The sequence below is a fragment of the Pristiophorus japonicus genome, chromosome 12 (assembly GCF_044704955.1).
Source record: "Pristiophorus japonicus isolate sPriJap1 chromosome 12, sPriJap1.hap1, whole genome shotgun sequence".
NCBI classification, from domain to species: Eukaryota; Metazoa; Chordata; class Chondrichthyes; family Pristiophoridae; genus Pristiophorus; species Pristiophorus japonicus.
Genome location: NC_091988.1, coordinates 54033694 through 54057740, shown reverse-complemented (window position 1 = coordinate 54057740; position 24047 = coordinate 54033694). Strand labels below are relative to the sequence as shown.

General features: G+C 44.9%; 1 protein-coding gene across 4 annotated transcripts in view; it reads right to left on the bottom strand.

Annotated features, from left to right (window-relative positions):
- The window catches only part of plxnb1b (plexin b1b), a 285985-nt gene that overhangs the window by 70059 nt on the left and 191879 nt on the right, over nt 1-24047 (bottom strand). For 2 of the 4 annotated variants that reach the window (XM_070895494.1, XM_070895495.1), the window contains exons 7-11: nt 21650-21782; nt 10168-10324; nt 8743-8851; nt 6607-6715; nt 1369-2298 (exon numbers count right to left, since the gene is read on the bottom strand). In XM_070895494.1, the coding sequence (XP_070751595.1) occupies nt 1369-2298; nt 6607-6715; nt 8743-8851; nt 10168-10324; nt 21650-21782 (1438 nt within the window). The remainder of the gene's footprint in view (nt 1-1368; nt 2299-6606; nt 6716-8742; nt 8852-10167; nt 10325-21649; nt 21783-24047) is intronic. The other 2 variants (XM_070895497.1, XM_070895498.1) reach the window with 1 other exon arrangement.

Below are 24047 nucleotides of genomic sequence, written 5' to 3'. Positions count from 1 at the left end.
TGGTGTATTTGGATTTCGAGAAGGCATTTGATAAGGTGTCACATAAAAGGTTATTGTACAAGATAAAAGTTCACGGGGTTGGGGGTAATATATTAGCATGGATAGAGGATTGGCTAAACAACAAGTCGGGACAAATGGGTCATTTTCCGATTGGCAAACAGTAACTAATGGGGTGCCGCAGGGATCGGTGCTGGGGCCTCAACTATTTACAATCTATATTAATGACTTGGATGAAGGGACCGAGTGTAATGTAGCCAAGTTTGCTGATGATACAAAGTTGGGTGGGAAGCAAATTGTGAGGAGGACACAAAAAATCTGCAAAGGGATATAGACAGGCTAAGTGAGTGGGCAAAAATTTGGCAGATGGAGTATAACGTCAGAAAACGTGACGTTATCCACTCTGGCAGAAATAATAGAAAAGCAAATTATAATTTAAATGGAGAAAAATTGTAAAGTGCTGCAGTACAGAGAGATCTGTCTGTCCTTGTGCATGAAACACAAAAAGTTTGTGTGCAGGTGCAACAAGTAATCAGGAAGGCAAATGGAATGCTGACCTTTATTGCAAGGGGGATAGAGTATAAAAGCAGAGAAGTCCTGCTACAACTGTACAGGTATTGGTGAGGCCACACCTAGAGTACTGCGTACAGTTTTGGTCTCCATATTTAAAGAAAGGATATACTTGCATTGGTGGCTGTTTAGAGAAGGTTCACTAGGTTGGTTCCGGAGATGAGGGGGTTAACTTATGAAGATAGGTTGAGGAGGTTGGGCCTATACTCATTGGAGTTCAGAAGAATGAGAGGTGATTTTATCAAAACATAAAAGATAATGAGGGGGCTTGACAAGGTGGATGCAGAGAGGATATTTCCACTCATAGGGGAAACTAAAACTAGGGGGCATAGTCTCAGAATAAGGGGTTGTCCATTTAAGACTGAGATGAGGAGGAATTTCTTCTCTCAGAGGATTGTAAATCTATGGAATTTTCTGCCCCAGAGAGCTGTGGAGGCTGGGTCACTGAATATATTTAAGGCAGAGAGAGACAGATTCTTGAGCGATAAGGGAATAAAGGGTTATGAGTGGGCAGGGAAGTGGGGCTGAGTCCATGATCAGATCAGCCATGATCTTATTAAATGGCAAAGCAGGCTCGAAGGGCCAAATGGCCTACTCCTGCTCCTATTTTTTATGTTATGTTTTGTTATGAAAACATCACAAAGAAAATATCACTCAGGATTTTTAGCTGAGGAAAAAGAACATTTTATCCATCTTTAGGTCACAATAAGGCTCTGGTACGATGTACAGCCTAATACAGACACTCCTAACTTGTTGAAAGCCAACTCCAAGGTTGGCTGCAAGGAAACAAAGTTAACTTACCTGCATAGAGAAGGATGGAGAGCCGGGATCAAAGTGGTAGTCGACCTCAGTGTCAAGCAGGTGGAGAAAGGCAGGAGAAGGGTTCTCAACATCTCCGTCACCTGATAGCAGCACAGCAGCTGCCGAAAACACTGCCGTGTCGTTCTCAACCTGCACAGGCTCTATCCAAGAATCTGGCTCCTTCCAGTCGACTACTTCCTTCACAGGCCAATCAGTGGGAAGGACTGGGGGAACCCAGGTGGTGGGGTTATCGGGTCTGGGGTCAGTTGGCACCGCCATCCGAGTGGAAGGGGGCTCCGTGGGATCCGTCGGGGGAACAGTTGTGGCAACGGGAATAGCATCTCGGTCCGTACCGCTCACCGGAGAGGCCAATGTGGTTGCTACGGCAGCGTCGATGGTCTGAGAGGTGGGAGGGACAACCATTGTGGGCGGGCTCGTATAGGGCGGAGCCGTAAATGTCGTGGGTGTTGATGTCGAAGCAACTGTGGTCAAGGCCTTGCCAGACAGGCTGGTTGTCTGTGCTGCATATTCAGCAGTGGTTACGGCAGCGGTTGTCGGCACAGCCACGGTAGTTGGCGCCACGGTTGGATCGGTCGTGGTTAATTGTGTGGTTGGCGCAGCTGTGATTTCCACAGTGGTGGGCACCGTTGTTGTAGCTGGCGTGGTGGGCACGGTGGCAGGCAGGTCAGTTGGCATGGCAGCAACGGTGGTTGAAGCCACTGCGGTGGTAGCCACGGTGGTTGGCAGTGTGGTAGGCGCCGTGATTCTGGTAGTTGGGGTGGCAGTGGTGGTAGACAGGGTGGTAGGAACTGTCGTAGTTCTGGTTGGAAGGGCAGCGGTGGTGGGGCGGAGAGTGGTCGGGGGCACGGTGGTTTCGGCATGGAGCGGTTTTGTCGGAAGTGTCGGAGGAGCCACATCGGATAGAACAAACTGTCAGGGAACGAGTGCCAGTTAAATCAATCAGAAAAGATAGAAACGATTGGAGGAAAGGATTGGAGGGGGACGCACAGACAAAGGGAAGAGGGACAGCAAGAGACAGAAAATAATTCATTATTTTTGATTTTGGAATCAATTTCAAAACAGAATCGTATTTTTTTTTTTAAATCACATTGAATTACTGCAGCAAAGCTGTTCTATGTAATCCCTCATTAAAGGAGCTGTAGGCTTCAGTACAGGCCTAACGGAGGCTTTTGGAACTGTAGGAGTCACTGAAATGTTTATCACCAACATTTTCGAGCAGAATCAGTCATTTCTTCCAGCAGCTTTATAAATTACAATGTAAAAAGGTATATTTAATTTAATTTATAGGTTATATATGTAACTGTGGTGCTACATGCTATATTTGCAGGGATAGTTAAGCACGGAATCTTGACTGTGTCCGAGCAATGTCGAGAGCAATCAGGTGTGTAACATTGTTTCCTTTCTTAAGGATTTCGGAAAATGAAACTACATTTTAACGGATATTATTCGGACATCAAGGAACTCAAGTTCCGGTGGTTTTAGTTATGACGTACAGCTCCTTTAATACAGAGAAGAGCTCACAGACTCAAAACCACACACATTTAACACTAGAGAAGCTCACCGAAGAAAGTGAGGGATTTTTTTGGGGGGAGTGGGAGACAGAATACAGCTTTGCAGAAGAGAATTGCCGAGGAAGTTGCTGCGTGCACTCTTACACCAAGCTGCAAAATAACTCGGAGGAAACTTTATATCTATGGTAAAACACCACAAGATTTTCACTGATAACTCGTTCTTTTTCTGGTAACGGTATCAAAATATAAATTTTTTTCCCCACGAGTTGACTTATTCTCATTTGTTCCTGCCCTTTACGGTCTCCTCTATACCATCAGCAATTTACCCTTTGTCACAACATCATTCTTTAGGAATTTCTCAATATTGCCCTCATAAATTTAGTGACTGTACACCAGCTCCCTGCTATCTTCTGAGGGACAAGTTAATCTCCATTTAATACTTAGTAGCACTTTCTTACTTCACAGTTATGTCATTCTTCTAAAGGGGCACCATCATCAAGGTAAACTGTGTGGAGAATTGTGCATCACTTCTATTACACTATCATGCTCGAGCTGATGATACTTATTTCTCTGCTGTGTGTTCACAAACAAAAAAAAAATAGTGTCTGTCAGCACGTCAATACAGTGTCAGCTGTGACTCAGTTAGTAACACTCTCCCCCATGAGTCAGAGGATTGTGGGTTCAAGTCCCACGCTTGGAACTTGAGCACAAAAATCTAGGCTGACATTCCAGGGCAGTGCTGAGGGAGTGCTGCACTGTTGGAGGTGCCGTATTTCAGATGAGACGTTAAACCAAAGCCCCGTCTGCCCTCTCAGGTTAGACGTAAAATATCCCATGGCACTATTTTGAAGAAGAGCAAGGGAGTTATCTCCGGTGTCCTGGCCAATATTTATCCCTCAATCAACATAACAAAAACAGATTATTTGATAATGATCACGTTGCTGTTTATGGGAGCTTGCTGTGCGCAAATTGGCTGTCGCATTTCCTACATTATAATAGTGACTACACTTCAAAAGTACTTCATTGGTTGTAAAGCACTTTGAGACATCTGCTGGTTGTGAAAGGTACTATATAAATGCAAGTCTTTCTTTCATGAAGACAGTGGCTCTTTAAATATGCATCTGAACTCCTGCAGGGTCACAATATCCACTGACCATGTTCAAAGCTCAGGGGTTCTTCTACATCCTTGTTTCAAAATATGTCAGTTACCTATAAAGGCCCAATTGCTGTACTGTGGGCTGTTTAGGAATTGAACTGTGTTATCAGAACAGCTCAGGCTGGTATCTATAGTTCTAATGTACTTTTGGTGTTCCGCACAGTGCTGTAGCAATATAATGGCTCAGATATGCTGAAGGTTCATCATTATGGTCTGTTTACAAACGCAGCAACAGCGCGAGCATTCCGAGGCCTTGGAAGGATGGGATGGGCATGCGGAAGAAAGTTACAGTTACAATCTCAGGCGCTGCTTTCTGTTACTATTTTTTTACAATTAACGCCAGTCAGCATCCTGTACGATGGACAGCAGGAAACCCATCATCCTCACACCGCCGATTAACCTTTGGCCGTCATTGGTTGATGGATGAGCTCCCACAATGCCAGGTCACTCAGGGCGACCACCCAGAAGCATCAACTGGCGTCCGGCCATCAGGCAACAGGCAACAGGCAACTTCATTTCAACAGGCCATGGAATTAAACAAGGCAGGCGCTGTCCAACGTAGGCAGCACACAGTACCTTAAACAGGAGGCACCTGCTAATGTGGACACAGTGCAGCACATGGATAAACAGGGACCTGATAACCAGAAGGCTCCCAACTCCAGATACTCTCAGCAGTATGTAGACACTGAGAAGCACCAACTCCATATAGACTAGGCTTGTATAAAAAGATTAAGGGGTGATCTAATTGGGGTGTTTTAAGATGATTAAAGATTTTGACAGGGTAGATAGAGAGAAACCATTTCCTCTGGTGGGGGGAGTCCAGAACAAGGAGGCATAACCTTAAAATTAAAAGATTCCCATCTCCATGTACCCTGAGCAGTTCAGCAAATAGTTCTCAAATGTTCTCTACTAAACTTTAAAACAAAATTCTGATTCACCAAGCCTATTTCAGACAAACAGAGGAACAGGAGTAGGCCATTCAGCATCTCGAGCCAGTTCCGTCATTCAATTAGATCATGGCTGATCTGTATCTTCACTCTATTTATCCCCCTTGGTTCCATAATCCCTCAATACCTTTACCTAACTAAACTCTATCAATCTCAGTTTTGAAGTTTTTAAACTGACCCCCAACCTCAACAGCTTTTTGAGGGAGAATGTTCCAGATTTCCACTACCCTTTTGTGTGGAGAAGTGTTTCCCGACATCACCCCGAACAGACCAGCTCTTATTTTAAGGTTATGTTGAGTCAGCGGGGCTGCTGGGGCATTGCAGTCGGAGGTGTTTTTCTCCGATGTTCTATGTCCGACTTCCTCCGTAGATGGCTCGTTGGATAGCCCCGGCGTTTGCGCTTGCTATATCGGTGCACTGGCCCCGATCGAGCAAGGGGAAGTGTTGAAAGGGTGCTTCAGCTGCTGGGCAGCTCTCGCTCGCTCTCTCTCTCTCTCTCTTCCTCGCCAGAGGAAATAATTTCTCTCTAACTACCCTGTCAAATTCTTTAATGATCTGAAACACCCCAATCAGATCACCCCTTAGTCTTCTGTACAAGCCGAGTCTATGCAACCTGTCCTCACAATGTAACACTTTTAGCCCGGTATAATTCTGGTGAATCTGCACTGCACACCTTCCTGTGGTGCGATGCCCAGAACTGAACACCGGAGACAACTGACAGCTTTCACTTGCTGCACACTGCTCACAGGCCGTAGAGTTAATTAACTTTCCTCCACAGATTCCGTCTAGTCCCCCCTCACCTGAAGCGATTCCTCCCTGTTGGTGCGAATTGCCTCGCTCAAGTGACCATCCATGTGTGACCTCCAAGAGCAGGCGTTGGCAGGTTATTTGACAAGTGTTGGGGATCACAGATGAAATTAATCCTGTCCTCAGCCAGCAGCCAGTGACTGAGCAGGAACCCTGGACCATTCTCCTCTCCCTAGCCTGGGGGGAGCTGAAGCCATTATTCCAGCGGAGATGAACGAACTCAGCACTGACAAGGGGTGGAGCCTGGTCTGTACAGCTCATTTACTCACTAGATAAACTTGCTAACCGTCTGACGAGCCTTTAGAATTTGAGAATAGTACAGCACAGAAGGAGGCCATTCGGCCCATTGAGTCTGTGCCGGCTCTTAAGAGCAATCCAGTTCGTCCCACTTCCCCACTCTTTCCCCATACCCCTGCAGCTTTTTCTCATTGAAGTATTTATCCAATTTCCTTTTGAAGGCTACTATTCAATCTGTAGCCACCACCCTATCAGGCAGTGCATTCCAAATCCTAACCACGCGTTGCGTAAAAAAGTTTTCCCTCATGTCACCTCTGGTTCTTCTGCCAATCACCTTAAATCTGTGCCCTCTCGTTATCGACCCTTCAAACCACTGCAAATAGCTTCTCTTTATTTACTCGATCTAAATCCTTTATGATTTTAAACACCTCCATCAAATCTCCTCTTAGTCTTCCCTGTTCCAATGAGAACAACCTTTGCAGCTAGTTCTCCAGGGAAATCTCACTCAGATGACATCCTGCCCAAAACACTAAGCAGTCCACCCAATCTCAGCACTTACATTCTCGTTAAAAATGATCATCTCATCCTCACAGGTGATGTTGTGGGTACAATGGTGCTGAAGCACACACCAGTTACAACCCCATCGACTGCTCACACATCCACGGCACCTACAGGGGCAAGAGAAACACAAGCAGTCAGAGGCAATGCAGCGGGCCTCGTAGAAACCAGGTCCCCCGGCCTGGGCAGGATCACGGGCCTACAACCATTTGTGTGGACGAAGCGGATAAAGATTTTGAACATTTATGCTCGCTTGGAATCAATAGCAAATTCTCCTTTTCTGATTGAGCCACCATTACAGAATTTATTGGCAGCTATCTTCCTTTGCTCACCGAGCTCCCCTCATAGATTAATAAATTGGAAGATGCAGGAACCACACAGCAATTCAGTCAGCGTTTTGAAGAGAAAGTTAGGCTGAAAGCTTAGCACAGTCTAAGGATAAGAGGTAAGCCATTTAGGACCGAGATGAGGAGAAACTTATTCACCCAGAGAGTGGTGAACCTGTGGAATTCTCTACCACAGAAAGTAGTCGAGGCCAATTCACTAAGTATATTCAAAAGGGAGTTAGATGAAGTCCTTACTACTCAGGGGATCAAGGGGTATGGCGAGAAAGCAGGAAGAGGGTGCTGAAGTTGCATGTTCAGCCATGAACTCATTGAATGGCGGTGCAGGCTAGAAGGGCTGAATGGCCTACTCCTGCACCTATTTTCTATGTTTCTATGTTTCTATGACTGTTCATCGGACTGGTTCAGACGAACGGTCTGCATCCCACACATTAAAACCCATCCTTCGGTTTCAGATGCTGACAAACTTGGTGTACATTTGTTTCGATTTCCAGAATTTCTATAAAGATAAACTTGAAAGGGTACTGGGCAAGGGAATGGGATTAAATGGAAAGTTCCCAGGCACGATGGAACATAGCCTCCTTCTGCACTATAAATGTTATGATTCTATGTTCTTTTTATCCCTTTCCAAGAACTTCATCGACTTATAGTAACTATGGGATGAAGGGGGAGCAAGGGAGAATCCTGCTCCTAGGATCTGCCAACGTTGTTGTATAGTATTAGGCAGTCCCTCGTATTGAGGATGACCTGCTTCCACACCAAAAATAGATGAGTTCACAGGTGTTTCGATAAGGGACCTGACAATCTAGGTCCCGAACTACATACTAAGGGGTGGAAGATGCCTGTGCATGGATTCTTTTAACGTGTGGTGGCCGTTGCACACCAGCCACCACACGGGCTTGACAGAGCTAGGTCTTGATCCAGTGGCAACATTGTTGAGCTGACCACTAAAAGATGGACAAGTGGAGTTCGGGGTGAATTCACTCCCTTCCGCCTTGTGGGGGAAGTTTTTCATCTCCATCCACTCCTCCCCCGACCCTCTTAACAGCATCACTGAAATCAAAGACTTTAACTTCTTACTAGGCTGTCAACAGAGTGGTCCAGTTATTGGCAACAAACCGGGTTTGTAACCCACACAGTTTTGCATGGCCCACTGCATCCTGGAAGCTTTCATGTTTCCCCCGGCTAGAGAGTCTAGAACCAGGGCTCAGAGTCCCAGGATAAGGGGTCGGCCATTTAAGACTGAGATGAGGAGAAATTTCTTCACCCAGAGGGTGGTGAATCTTTGGAATTCTCCACCCCAGAGGGATGTGGATGCTGAATCGTTGCGTATATTCAAGGCTGAGATAGATTTTTGGACTCTAGGGGATCGGGCGGGAAAATGAAGTTGAGCTCGAAGATCAGCCATGATATTGAACGGCGGAGCACATGGCCTACTCCTGCTCCTAAATCTATGTTCTTATTTGAAAACTGCACAGGAAATGCCATTCATGTTTTAAAATCGATGCACATGGGCTCTAAACAATCAGTGTGAATGAAATGGGGGCCAACTTTGGACTGGGTCACTGTTGATCAGTCCCATTGCTGTCCCATGGATGTTAACAGGGGCCTAGTAATAGCAACAATAATGCAAAGAGAAAAATAAAAGTTGGCTCCTCTTAAACTGGTGCCAAGGCAACAGAGCCTGTGATTCCAACTTGCAGCATTGACGGAGCAATCAATATTGGATTTTTTTTCCTTTGTCCTCTTGTTTTGAATTTATTTTTTGTTTAAAGAAGATTCAAAACACTTACGGAAAATTCCTGGAGAGCTGTTGCACTGCACTGCAGTCATAGAACGTGAATTCGGCTGTTGTCAGTGTGATGTTAAAGAACGTCAGTTGCAATCGGACTGTCACATGATCTGTAAAGGAGATCAGAAGCATTGATCAGAGCTTCCCTCACACTGGGCACATTCACTGGAAACCAGGGGAATAGACAAGAAACTCACCACCACCACCCACGGGAAGCCAGCACCAAGGAACGTACAAGCTCACCCACCTCAAATCCAACTCCGAGGCAGCTTTTTATACCCTGGAGTCGGACATGAGAGATACCACCCAGCTCTGTGCCTAGCAGAAATTCCTGGTGTCAGTTGTGGCTCAGTGGGTAGCACTCTCGCCTCGGAATCAGGAGGTTGTGGGTTCAAGTCCCACTCCAGAGACTTGAGCGCAAAATCCACACTGACACTCCAGGGCAGTGCTGCACTGTTGGAGGTGCCGTCTTTCAGATGAGAAGTTAAACCGAGCCCCGTCTGCTCTCTCAGATGGACGTAAAAGATCCCATGGCACTATTTCGAAGAAGTGCAGCAGGAGAGTTCTCCCAAGTGTCCTGGCTAATATTTATCCCTCAATCAACATGATGTGGTCATTTATCACATTGCTGTTTGCGGGAGCTTGCTGCCCGTTAATTGGTTGTCATGTTTCCCATCATCATCAATGTAGACGGTCCCTCGGTTTCCTACATTACAACAGTGACTACACTTCCAAAAAGGTACTTCATTGGCTGTACAATGCTTTGCGATATCATAAAGCCCTGAAAGGTGCTATATAAATGCAAATCTTTCTTTCTTTCCTGCAGCGAGCGTCAATCATTGAACCATCAGACAAAGATTTTGTCAAAGATCTGGAAATCTAATGACCTTTCTGTAAACCCCACTATTAGCTCATTTTCTGGAGTTGCTCATGCAATTTTATTATTACAGTGCTGCTGTCTGTATTAGTCGCTGGTTCCAGCCCTCATACTGCACCTTCCTGAAAGCAATCTGCCTGTACGAGTATCGATAGCAGACACCAGTAACACCCACAATCTCTCATTTGCCTTAATGCTGTTGTCTGCATATGGGTATATCACAGGCACCAGTTAACAGTCCTAATAACATACCTTCTGAGTGTTGTGTGCCTGTGATGGATGCATATGAATTCCCTCAAAATCTCACCTACCTTAGTAACTGTCTGCACAACATGACATTCTACTCACTCATATGCCAATCACTATACTAACCTGATCAACAATCCATATATGTGGTACATCACGTGAACACTCAAACATACAATTTGGGCACACTGTTCCACTGTAGTTTGTTGATAGGTAATGACAATGTAAAAGTGCTACGATTGGTTTTGAGATTTCTGTCCCCTGGACCCACTGATCTCAATATTTCTAACTTCTGACGCGTACCTGTTCCCGGTTTTGTCGGTGGAAGTTGCTGCACTTTTGGGGACCAGCAAACAACACCACTCTCAGTGATGACGGCAGGACTGGAATAATCTTCAAACAGACAGGTGTACGACTCGTCCTCAGCAAGAACTGGTAAGTCAGCAACATTCACAAATACCTGGGAACAAGGGAGAATAATAAAGGAGAACGTCATCTAGGGAGGTGGGGGGTGCGTTGAGAAAGTACTTTTTATATAGCAATCACTGTTCGGTTACATCTGTTACATTTATAGTACACAGCATGCATGGTATAATCTACAACACAAAGTGCAAGTGTTTTACTGAGTGGCTTGGATTGTAGAAGACACTGGGAACTGATTTTCAGGACCGGGAGCAACATTTAGTGTGTACTGCCATGTTTGCCCACTGCATTGCTGGCTGGGTTTCAGTTGTGCCATCCGAGCTAAGGAAGAGGGCTGGGGGGGGGGGGGGGGGGGGGGGGAGAAAGGGGGGAGGCGGTGGGAGGGAAGTGTACACCAGATACTTGTTGCACAATCTGGATAAGGGTACTGTTGATGCATACACTAGTGGTCAACAGTCGACCAGATTCAAAGATCTTCTATTGTTTGCGTTTCAGACAGGACAACCGAATCTCAGAAATTTACAGCACAGGAAGCCATTTCGGCCCATCGTGTCCATGCCAGCAGAAAAAGAGCTATCCAGCCTAATCCCACTTTCCAGCTCTTGGTCCGTAGCCCTGTAGGTTGCAGCACGTTACAGCTGAGCCCCGCCCTTCATACGCAAACACAGTTCATCAATCTGTAGCAAATGGCAAGATGCGCACATATTCTCGTGCATATACACACACACACACTGAAGAGGAAAAATTGATAATCACGTGATATTTTATGCACAAATCAAGATTATTGGTTTAAATTTTATGCTTGGATCAGGAATTCTACACAACTGAACTCCATGGGAAGGAGCTGGGCCTTTTGCAATTCAATACAAGGGAAAAGAAGGGGAAAGTGGTTCACATCATTGGAACCAAACTGCCTGTGGAACCAAAGGGAAAAAAAATGGAAAGTTAAAGGGGGAGGCGGAAGCATACAATCCAAGTTTTTAAATTAATTCAGTATCAACACAATTGTAATGTCTGTAAGCTTGTAATGTGTGTAGCTCCACACTGTGGATCGAAACATAGAAAATAGGTGCAGGAGTAGGCCATTCGGCCCTTCGAGCCTGCACTGCCATTCAATGAGTTCATGGCTGAACATGCAACTTCAGTATCCCATTCCTGCTTTCTTGCCATACCCCTTGATCCCCCTAGTAGTAAGGACTTCATCTAACTCCTTTTTGAATATATTTAGTGAATTGGCCTCAACTGGTTCTCCCTTGTCCATTTTACTGAAAACATCCTCAAAAAATTCCAGAAGATTTGTCAAGCATGATTTTCCTTTCACAAATCCATGCTGACTTGGACCCATCATGTCACCTCTTTCCAAATGCGCTGCTATGATATCCTTAATAATTGATTCCATCATTTTACCCACTACCGATGTCAGGCTGACCAGTCTATAATTCCCCGTTTTCTCTCTCCCTCCTTTTTTAAAAAGTGGGGTTACATTGGCTACCCTCCACTCCATAGGAACTGATCCAGAGTCTATGGAATGTTGGAAAATCACTGTCAATGCATCTGCGATTTCCAAGGCCACCTCCTTAAGTACTCTGGGATGCAGACCATCAGGCCCTGGGGATTTATCGGCCTTCAATCCCATCAATTTCCCCAACACAATTTCCCGACTAATAAGGATTTCCCCCAGTTCCTCCTTCTTACTAGACCCTCTGACCCCTTTTATATCCGGAAGGTTGTTTGTGTCCTCCTTAGTGAATACCGAACCAAAGTACTTGTTCAATTGGTCTGCCACTTCTTTGTTCCCCGTTATGACTTCCCCTGATTCTGACTGCAGGGGACCTACATATGTCTTTACTAACCTTTTTTTCTTTACATATCTATAGAAGCTTTTGCAGTCTGTCTTAATGTTCCCTGCAAGCTTCCTCTCATACTCTATTTTCCCTGCCCTAATCAAACCCTTTGGTCCTCCTCTGCTGAGTTCGAAATTTCTCCCAGTCCCCAGGTTTGCTGCTATTTCTGGCCAATTTGTATGCCACTTCCTTGACTTTAATACTATCCTTGATTTCCCTTGATAGCCACGGTTGAGCCACCTTCCCTTTTTTATTTTTACATCAGACAGGGATGTACAATTGTTGTAGTTCATCCATGTGGTCTCTAAATGTCTGCCATTGCCCATCCACTGTCAACCCTTTAAGAATCATTCTCCAATCTATTCTCGCCAATTCACGCCTCGTTACCCTTCTTTAAGTTCTGGACCATGGTCTCGGAATTAACTGTTTCATTCTCCATCCTAATGTAGATTTCCACCATATTATGGTCATTCTTCCCCAAGGGGCCTCACACAACGAGATTGCTAATTAATCCTCTCTCATTACACAACACCCAGTCTAAGATGGCCTCCCCCCTAGCTGGTTCCTCGACACATTGGTCTATAAAACCATCCCTTATGCACTCCAGGAAATCCTCCTCCACCGTATTGCTTCCAGTTTGGTTAGCCCAATCTATATGCATATTAAAAAGTCACCCATAATAACTGCTACACCTTTATTGCATGCACCCCTAATTTCCTGTTTGATGCCCTCCCCAACATCACTACTACTGTTTAGAGGTCTGTAGACAACTCCCACTAACGTTTTTTGCCCTTTGGTGTTCTGCAGCTCTACCCATATAGATTCCACATCATCCAAGCTAATGTCCTTCCTAACTATTGCATTAATCTCCTCTTTAACCAGCAATGCTACCCCACCTCCTTTTCCTTTTATTCTATCCTTCTTGAATGTTGAATACCCTTGTATGTTGAGTTCCCAGCCCTGATCATCCTGGAGCCACGTCTCTGTAATCCCAATCACATCATATCTGTTAACATCTATTTGCACAGTGAATTCATCCACCTTATTATGGATACTCCTTGCATTAAGACACAAAGCCTTCAGGCTTGTTTTTTTAACACCCTTTGTGCTTTTAGAATTATGATGTAGTGTGGCCCTTTTTGTTTCTTGCCTTTGTTTACTCGGCCTTCCACTATTGCTTTTTACCTTTCTACCATCTGTTTCTGACTCCATATTACTTCGCCCTGTCTCACTGCATAGGTTCCCATCCCCCTGCCATATTAGTTTAAACACTCCCGAACTGCATTCGCAAATGTTACCCCGAGGACATCAATTCCAGTCCTGCCCAAGTGCAGACCATCCCTTTTGTACAGGTCCCACTTCTCCCAGAACTGGTTCCAATGTCCCAGGAATTTGAATCCCTCCCTCTTGCACCACTGCTCAAGCCACGTATTTATTCTAACTATCCTGCTCCCTGTACTCTGATTAGCACGTGGCACTGTAGCAATCCGGAGATTACTACCTTGGAGGTCCTACTTTTTAATTTAACTCCTAGCTCCCTAAATTCAGCTTGTCGGACCTCTTCCCGCTTCTTACCTATATCGTTGGCACCGACATGTACCACGACAACTGGCTGTTCACCCTCCCTCTCCAGAACGCTCTGCAGCCACTCCGAGACATCCTTGACCCTTGCACCAGGGAGGCAACATACCATCCTGGAGTCTCGGTTGCGGCCGCAGAAACTCCTATCTATTCCCCTTAGAATAGAGTCCCCTATCACTATAGCTCTCCCACTCTTTTTCCCACCTTTCTGTGCAGCAGAGCCATCCATGGTACCATGAACCTGGCTGCTGGTGCCTTTCCCTGGTAAGTCATGGATGTGGACATATTGTGTACTGCAACTGCAGAGTTAATAATAAACAGAACCAGGCTATTCCGGAGGCTTCCGACAGAGCTGCCTGCCATGTTAGAAGCTGTGTGTGCTGGGCTCTGTGAATATATCACATCTGGCGATGAGATGGGATTTTTCAGATGATTTAAAGCTTTGAAGGATTTAGCCAGCCGACAGAGACTTTGGAATTTCTGTCTTTGGAAAAAGCTACAAAAATCCTAGGTAAAATACAACACACTGTGAACAGCTAGAGATTAAAATGGCAGGTGTAATGGGACATTTGGGTGAATATAGACATGACCGGGAATGTTTTAAAGCATATGTGGACCAGCTAGAAATGTATTTCATTGCAAATAACATAATCGAAGTTCCAGGCAATGCAGTCCAGAACCGGGCTGTGTTGGAACGTAAGTGAGCGATCTTCTTATTGGAGATAAGAAGATCTTGGAGCTAGGTCTGGCATTGTATGAAACCCTGGTAAATCTGCTTGTGCCCGACGAGCCAAAGGACACAATGCTTAAAGAGATTTTAACGAAGCTGGAGTAGCACTATAACCCTAAACCACTAGAAATTGCTGAAAGCTATCGTTTCGGGATTTGGAATCAAAAGTCTGATGAAAGTATCAGTGATTACATCGTAGCATTAAAAAAAGCTATCGATGCACTGTAATTTTGGAAACTTTCAAAACCGAGCATTATGGGATTGTTTTGTTTGTGGGGTGAAAAATGATGCAATCAGAAGGAAGATATTGACAACGGATGACTTGACTTTTGAGATTGCTTGTCAGACAGCGAGGTCGATGGGCATGGCCGAACAATATTCTCGAGAATTAACTAATAATTACGGTCGTCAGTCAACCGAGGTAAATCACCTGCAGGTTCAAAGTAAAAGGCGGTGGGGGCCCAAAGTCTCAGAAACTGGAAATTCTAAGAGCGTCGAAGTCATTCTCTAGGTGCCTAGGACAACACGTTGCTCAAAGTTGTCCATATGTGAAGGCAGAGTGTTTCTTCTGCAGAAAGACTGGGCATCTTGCGAAGGCATTCCAACTGAAAGGTAAATCAGCGTTCAAAGCTATGAATCCAGCGTTCAAAGCTATGAGTATAAATCCCCAGAGACTACAGAGCATGGAAGAACAACAACAGGACGAGATGATGTTAGAGTTACACGTCATCAGGAGCATGAGGTTAACGGAAAGCGATTCGGAAGGTATCAAAATCCAAATAGCTGTTGCAGGATTCAAGATACCAATGGAAATCGACACGGGTGCATCCGTGAGTGTAGTACCAGAGTCGCTGTACCTCGACAAATTGCGTGATTTCCAACTGGAGAAATCCAAGATAGAGTTGCGAGGCTACTCGGGAGAGAAAATTCCTGTGGTAGGTACCAGTGAAATATAAAGATCAAATTCAGAACTTGCCTCTAATAGTAGTGAAAGGAGATAAGCCTGCCTTACTGGGAAGAAATTGGTTGAGCTCACTGAAGCTGGATTGAAGTGAGATTTTCTGTGTAGAAGCGAGATTTTCATCAACGGATGAGGTTATCAAGAAGTATCCAAAGGTGTTCTGCGAAATGGGCAATCCGATCCAAGGCTTCAAGACGAGTGTCAGGGTACAGAAGGATGCTAGATCGGTTTACTACAAACCACATTCTGTACCATATGCACTCAAGGAGAAAGTTGAGCAAGAACTCAAAAAACCAGAGACCGAGAACATTATTTGTAAGATAGATCGATGTAATTTACCCATTGTTGTTGTACCTAAGTCCGATGGTAAGGTAAGATTATGTGGTGATTATAAAGTAACCGTAAACCAGGTTCTAGAGGGTAATGTCCCCAATACATTGCCGAATATAGAAGATTTGTTTACAACACTGACAGGTGGTCAGATCTTTTCAAAACTGGATCTTACGAATGCCTACTTACAGCTTGAACTAGATGAGGAGTCCAAGTCATGTTTGACTATAAATACTCATCTAGGCCTATATCAATTTAATAGGCTACTGTTTGGAGTGTCTTCCGGCCCTGCCATATTCCAAGGGGTGATGAACCAGATTTTGCAAGGTATTGAAGGGGTAGTATGTTATTTGGATGACATACTAATTTCAGCACTAAATAGGCAAATTCATAATAACATATTGAATGAAGTCCTCAAACGGCTAGAGAAGCACAGCGTATGAGTGTCTCCTCGTAAGTGTGAGTTATTTAAAAACTCAGTGCAGTACTTGGGGTACAGAGTAGACAAAGATGGTTTACATTCGACCAAGGAAAAACTGGATGCAATCAGAAATGCACCCACTCCCAGGAATGTCACTGAACTTCGTTCATTCTTGGGTCTTTTGAACTATTATGGGAAGTTCCTACCAAATTTGGCTACAGTATTACATCCACTGAATTAACTTTTGAAAAAACAGGTCCATTGGAAGTGGTCAAAAGAATGCGATACAGCATTCAAGGAGTGTAAAAGCAAATTGGTAGAGAGCGCCATGTTAGTTCACTATGACATATCTAAGGAGATTAAGCTAGCATGTGATGCCTCTCTGTACGGAGTTGGGGCAGTAATTTCTCATGTATCACGTAGCGGGGAGGAGAGACCAATTGCTTTTGCTTCATGCACTCAGTGCCAGTGAAAGTAATTATGCGCAAATTGAAAGGGAAGCTTTGGCATTAATTTTTGGGGTTAAGAAGTTTCACAAATACTTGTTTGGTCGTAAGTTTACTATCGTTACGGACCATAAGCCCCTAACAGCAATCCTCCACCCAAAGTCCCCAGTTCCAACATTAGCTGCAGCCCGAAAGCAGAGGTGGGTTTTGATTTTGTCAGCATATACATATGATATTGAATAAAGACGATCAGCTGATCACAGTAATACTGATGCAATGTCTAGATTGCCTTCCCCATCACAAGTTACACCCGATAGGGAAGAAGTGTTTTATTTTTCATACATTGATGAACTGCCAGTCACAGCTGAAGAGATTGGTAAAGCAACCAAACGTGACCCAGTGATGTCTAAGGTGTATGATTATATTGCAAATGGATGGCCAAACCAGCAGAGTTGTTTCTCAAATGACAGCCACGAACCAGATTCTCGTTGTTGAAACCAAATTTGGCACAGTCCGTAGAAGAGACACAAGACAGAAAGAGAATCATGATAGAGGTAAAGTAAGAGAAATGTGAAATTAAACCAGAAGGGGAGAGTGAAGAACCATCACCATAAATGGTTAAAGTGGTTACCAGGAAGAGTGGTGAAGATATGTGGTCCTCACAAATATTTGGTAAAGATGTTTGATAATGGACAGGTTAGGTTTGTTCATATTGATCACATTTTACCTAGACATGGAAGGAGTTGAAGGTGGGAATGATTCAATTATTTCTGACTCATCAGATAGTTTTGATACACCCGTAGCAAATCCTAAATCCAATGTACTGGAAACAAATCCAGGAGAGAATCAGAATGAAAGTCTGAGTCCAAGTCAGGAAAACAAAGAGCCTGAAGTTAGAGTGAGTTCAAATGAAAATCAAGGAAATTCCGTGGAGGAAAACGTTCCTCAAGATAAGCCTCAAATGAGTGTGAAATCGACACCATGTTTGGAAGGTTCTGTTCGAGAGCAAAGGTATCCTCTTCGAAACAGAAAACAAGTGGTAAAGTTAAATTTGTAAATATGGAAAAAAAAGTCTATATCCTGTGTTATGTATAAAAATGAAAGTTATATATGATGTTTGTTATAATGACTTTTTCATTAAGGAGGGAGAAGTGTTATGTCTGTAAGCCTGTAATGTTTTTTGCTCCACACTGTGGATGTGGACGTATTGTGTACTGCAACTGCAGAGTTAATAATAAACAGAACCAGGCTGTTCCGGAGGCTTCCGACAGAGCTGCCTGCCATGTTAGCAGCTGTGTGTGCTGTGCTCTGTGAATATATCGCAAAGATGGATGTGCAAAACAAGATAGGAGAAGAGGAAGGGGATTACAAGTTAAAGAATACCAAGGCTGAAACTTATCTAAAAGAAGAGTTTGATCACGATGGAGAGGTGGTTACTTGTGGAACAGCCCGTGACCGGATACACACAATACCGACTCAGCTGAAGTAGTCGACTGGGAATTGGATCAATTCCTCATTCAACCACAAGTAGAGGGATATGGATTTCAGAGAGCAATCTCATCAGGCCCCAAAGCAAGATGATGCAGCAATCTGGATGATGATCTAAATGATCTTGACTCGTTCTGCCGTATATCCTTTAGACCAGGGGTTCTCAACCAGGGGTCTACAGCCCCCTAGGGATTTCAGGGAGCCCGCCAGTTGGTTTCTCCCATCAACTGTCCTCCTACTCAACCGTCTTCTCCCTGTGGCCGAGGAGCTCACAGTGCGGATTTCGTCCCCTACAGGGCACAACGGACATGATTTTTGCAGCGTGACAGCTACAGGAAAAATGCAGGGAACATCGCCAGCCCTTATACATCGCCTTCTTCGAAACCTTACAAATGCCTTTGGCATTGTTAACCATGAGGGTCTATGGAGTGTCCTCCTCCATTTCGGATGCCCCCAAAAGTTCGTCACCACCCTCCGCCTGCTCCACGACGACATGCAGGCCGTGATTCTTACCAACGGATTCATCACAGACCCAATCCACGTCCGGACCGGGGTCAAACAGGGCTGCGTCATCGCCCCAACTCTTTTCGCAATCTTCTTCCTGCTCCACCTCACAGTCAACAAGCTCCCCGCTGGAGTGGAACTAAACTACAGAACCAGTGGGAACCTGTTCAACCGTCGCCATCTCCAGGCCAGGTTAAAGACTACCCCAACCTCTGTCGTCGAGCTACAGTACGCGGGCGATGCCTGCGTCTGCGCACATACAGAGGCTGAACTCCAGGACATAGTCGACGGATTTACTGAGGCATACGAAAGCATGGGCCTTATGCTAAACATCCGTAAGACAAAGGTCCTCTACCAGTCTGTCCTCGCCACACAGCACTGCCCCCCAGTCATCAAGATCCACAGTGCGGCCCTGGACAACGTGGACCACTTCCCATATCTCGGCAGCCTCCCATCTACAAGAGCAGGTATTGATGACGAGATCCAACACCGCCTCCAGTGCGCCAGTGTAGCCTTTGGCCGCCTGAGGAAAAGAATGTTTGAAGACCAAGCCCTCAAAACTGCCATCAAGATCGTGGTCTACAGGGCTGTAGTAATACCTGCCTTCCTCTATGGCTCAGAGGCCTGGACTCATGATCTGGAGGCGCGAGTTCAAATCCCAGCATGGCAGCTGGGGAATTTAAATTCAGTTAATTAAATAAAAAGCCAGCATCAGTAATGGTGACCATGAATATAAAGGATTGTTGTAAAAACCCATCTGATTCGCTAACGTCCTTTAGGGCAGGAAATCTGCCGTCCATACCTGGTCTGGCCTACATGTGACTCCAGACCCCACGGCAATGTGGTTAACTCTTAACTGCCCTCAGAAATGGCCCAGCAAACCACTCAATTGCACCAAACCACTACAAAGATGACAGATTGCAGCGGTGCAAGAAGGCAGCTCACCATCACCATCGCAATTAGGGATGGGCAATAAATGTTGGCCTTGCCAGCAACGCCCACATCCTATGAATGATAATTTTTTTTAAGTTCCTTCTATAGCTGCTTTTATGTTGCTTTCTTGCTGGCTCCTGATGTATGCCACCAGCTGCAGGAGAATCAATCATCAATTAGCTTGCCAGATACACTTAAGGCCAGCCACCAAGATACTAAGGCCAGCAATTGGGGAGACACAGTTTAATTTTTTTTTTCTTAAAAAGCTACTGGCCTTGTTGGATCCAACACATCTACCTTGCAGCAGCTGCTGGCTGCACAAGACCCACGTATCAGGAGCCGGCAGCAACTAAAATAGCAAGAGACCAATATAGAAGCAGCTTCTTCGCCTGAACCAAGTGCAGAGGGGAGGGGGAAGTTCCACGGGCAAGAGTCAAAGAAATCAAAATGGATGATGCATGAAATACACCGATCCCTCATGGAGAGAGATTTCAGTTGTTGAACCTTCATCAGAACTCGAAGATGGACGAACCACTTCATAAGACGAAACACAACCAAACAGCAGGGGAAGGAACAGTCAGGTCAGCCTGTCGCAGAGGAGCAGCTAATACGCTGACCATCAAAACCATTGTTTGTTTAAATGAGACAATAAAATGGCAAAAGTACAAAAAAATTGTGAAAATAGTTGCGTGAGGCACGGGGGTGATGCACTCGAAATGGAGGTGAAGCAAACAGGCGAGAAAATTACCTCAGACTCGGAGTTTTATGGCCATGTGCTCCTCTGACGGACAGATAGGCCTAGTCTGGGCATGGGTTGGGGAGGAGGGAAGAGGGGGGGTTGCCTTTGTTACCAAAGGATTTATGGCGACGAGGCCGGGTGGGTAAAGTCGCTCAGGGCCCTGTTTATTTCTCCATTTCTCTTGTGTGCCATCCGCCTCCACCATTACTGCTGCTGTTAATTCAAGTCATGGGGGTTTGGTATTGAAATAGAAAAAAAAATAGGAGCAGTAGACAGCCATTTGGCTCTTCGAGCCTGCACCGCCATTCAATATGATCATGGCTGATTCTCCATCTCAACACCATATTCCCACTTTCTCCCCATACCCCTTGATGCCTGTTTTGTTTCTGAAATGGAGGATGTGGACCTGGAAGTTTAGTCCAGACCGACCAAGTTTGCACAAAGCAATGCTGTAATGAAGGGTGTGCTTGTTGCTTCTGGTTCAGTTCCTATTGAGCAAGTGGTTGATGGGGTGCAGCAAATGGGCATAACGTGGAAATTCAGGATAAAAACAGAAAATGCTGGCAGATCAGGCCACATCTGTAGAGAGAAAGTGAGTTAACGGTTCAGGTCGATGACCCTTTTGTCAGAGCTGGAATGTTGACGCTGTTTCTCTCCACAGATGCTGCCTGACCTGCTGAATATTGCCAGCATTTTCTTCACTGATTCCAAATTTGCAAAATCCAGAGTGTTCTGCTTATTTAAATTTAAGACTCAATAAATTCTTCTTTACGTAAGAGAGCTATTAATAATTATACTACTAATATTTATACAAAAAAAACGCCCGTGTTGTTTTACAGGCAGCCGTGGAATTGTCAGAACACGGGAAGGGGGCTTCGGAAGCAAAAAGGTTGCAAACCCCTGCTTTAGACTAAAATGGAAACATTCTGGCCTTTAAAGATTTACAAATAGAATGAATAGGTAATGGGTCGTGTTTGTTTATCTTGATTTGATTGAAGTTATTCAATAACTTTGCCAAGATCCCTACTTAAGTGCCTCTGCTCTACATGCCTTGCAACCACAATGAAATGTAATTACATGGACCAAAAGCAAAATCTAGGTGGTGAATCTGAGGCACAGTTCAGTGCCACTCAAGGGACAATTCTGTTCAAAGACAAGTCACTAAACAAATGATTTCCACACAAGTGACATTGTCCAAATTTCATCTGGAGCGGTGACAGATTGACGTCTGAGAACATTCAAAGCAGGCTCGATGGGCCATACGGCCTACTCCTGCTCCCATAATATGTGCCCCGAATATTTCCCACTTGGAATTTCCCCAGTGGATGCTCAAGAGCATCTGTTGCGGACTGTATCCTGACATTCCAATGTACTAACGCTCTCACCTGTTTTTGCTCCTCTCTGCTGATATTAGCCGGGGTCAAAGTCTGTACTCTCAGACACTGCTGACCTTCCTCGTAGCTCCAGAGCCACTGGATGCCTTCCTCGGCCCTGGTGCACTCTGACCTCCGACTGCACCTGTGGGTAGAAAGGAAGGCTGTGTCATCACCAGGGTTAAAGCTGTGCGGTGTGTTCACCGTGCACTACGGTATTATAGCAGTGAGCTGCTCGAGCACTCAGCAAATAGTGAAAGGAATGCCAAGTTCTGTTGGAATGAACAAATTTATCAAAGCTTGTGAAATAATTTGGCATGCTCCAACAATGCACGGTGAATTATTACTGAACCTTCCACCTACTGACCCAAGGCTTTAAACAAGATTACATTTTTTATCTATTTCGCCAATGCACTCAAGAGCTCCAAAGGGGAATGTCATGCTGCTGGGAGATGCTGATGCTTATTTGCTCGCCACCTGATCTTGAAAGGTCATTCCCATTTCAAAAGCCCACCTGGCAGAACACTGACCTCGCAGTGTAAGGCAGTAATTGAAGTTACTGTGACAAGAATGCATTCTGTGGCTAATCCAGCAGGGAGCTTCGCACAGGAAGCTAAAGGTCACGTATTTGACCCATTGGGTGCATTCCAGACTTTACTATTTCATGGATGCCACTAACTTTATTCAGTAGCCTGTTTTTGTATGCTTGCCCTCTCACCCAGGTAAATAAAACTCCACTCCATCGGGGTAATTTCAGAAACCCGTGCGTCGCCCACTGGGAACACTTATCAGGAGTTTGGGCGCGTAATCCCCATGACTTGCTGCCCAAATGGACTGTAACTCGTGGGGGTGGGTGGGGGGGGGCGATGGACCTGAATTTCCTACATGCATTCCTGGTGGGTGATGCTCCTGGTCTGGAATTCATAAAATGTCCCCTTACATATCTCGTCTTGTATCATCCAATTATCCATCCGTGATCCAGTTGCTTTCTTTGGCGTGACGTTTCTACGACTGCAGGAACCAGCATATTTCGCAAAGTATTGGTGATCTCTCTCTGCAGCAATCCCATAATCTTTCTAGATTTATCAACCTCCTTATCTCACGCACCCATTATTCCATAAGGGGTAGAAATCATTCTGATCGCGAATCTCACTTGAGGCGTAATCATTTGTTTGCTCTTGTCCTCTATGTCTGTGTTCACAGTCCAATTCAAATAAACTGCTCGTCTTCACTTATTCCTCTCCGCATTTTGAAGACCTGGATCACATTCCCCTCAATCTTGCCTTCTCCAACGAAAACAAGCCAAGTTCTGAAAGTGGCTGTTCATAGTTTGTGGCCTCAAGTCTGAATGCACCAGAGTCCTTCAAGTGCCAAAATCTGCACACATTATTCCAAACTTGGTCTCATCACTGTTCCATGAATAGCTAGTAGAACTTGCTTTCATTTTTAGTCAAACACTCTTAAGCTGCAGCCTAATACTTGCTGATAAGAGACTTGTATTGATTGGAAACTTTCAGTGAATGGTTAATAATCGCATCAAAATCTTTTTTCATCTTCGCTAATGGATACTTAGCTATGAGTTCCTGTGCTTGAGGTTTTCTGTTTTCTTTTAATCAGCATCAAAATTCATCTGCCACTCCCTACCCATCCATTTCATTGGTAAAAATCACTGAATGCTATTGATATTTTTTTTATATTCATTCACGGAATGTGGGTGTCGCTGGCAAGGCCAGCATTTATTGCCCATTCCTAATTGCCCTCGAGAAGGCGGTGGTGAGCCGCCTTCTTGAATACAACTGAGTGGCTTGCTAGGCCATTTCAGAGGGCAGTTAAGAGTCAATCACTCTGGTCTGGAGTCACATATAGGCCAGACCAGGTAAGAACGGCAGATTTTCTTCCCTAAAAGGACATTAGTGAACCAGATGGGTTCCTACGACATTCGTAATAGTTTCATGGTCACCATTACTGCTGTTCCTTGTACTCCTCGCTTGGCGACATGAGCATATTGTAGGATATTGCACAAAGCGTCCCTCTCCATTTTGTTTACTGACTAGTGGGAACTGCAGAAGCAAGAAATCCAAATCAGAGTGAAGGTAAGTCCCGAAACTACAATGTTTCATTGATGGCACATGCCGGGATCTTGGGCATGCACCAAAGCTGCTGTGCACCGCAATCCATAGCAGGATAAATGGGGTAAGGTGAGGCTGCTTGCCAGCTAGTGTCAGCATCCTGGCAAAATTATGTTAAATTGAGCCCTCTGTTGACATGGACATTATTTGGGGGAGTTCCACTTTTAGCACTCCCTGCACTTAAGTAGTAGGATCAGAAAGTACTAGACTAGCAACCCAGAAGTTGAAATCTCACATGACATGTGTGAAAGTGAATTCAATAAATCTGATCATTTGCAGGC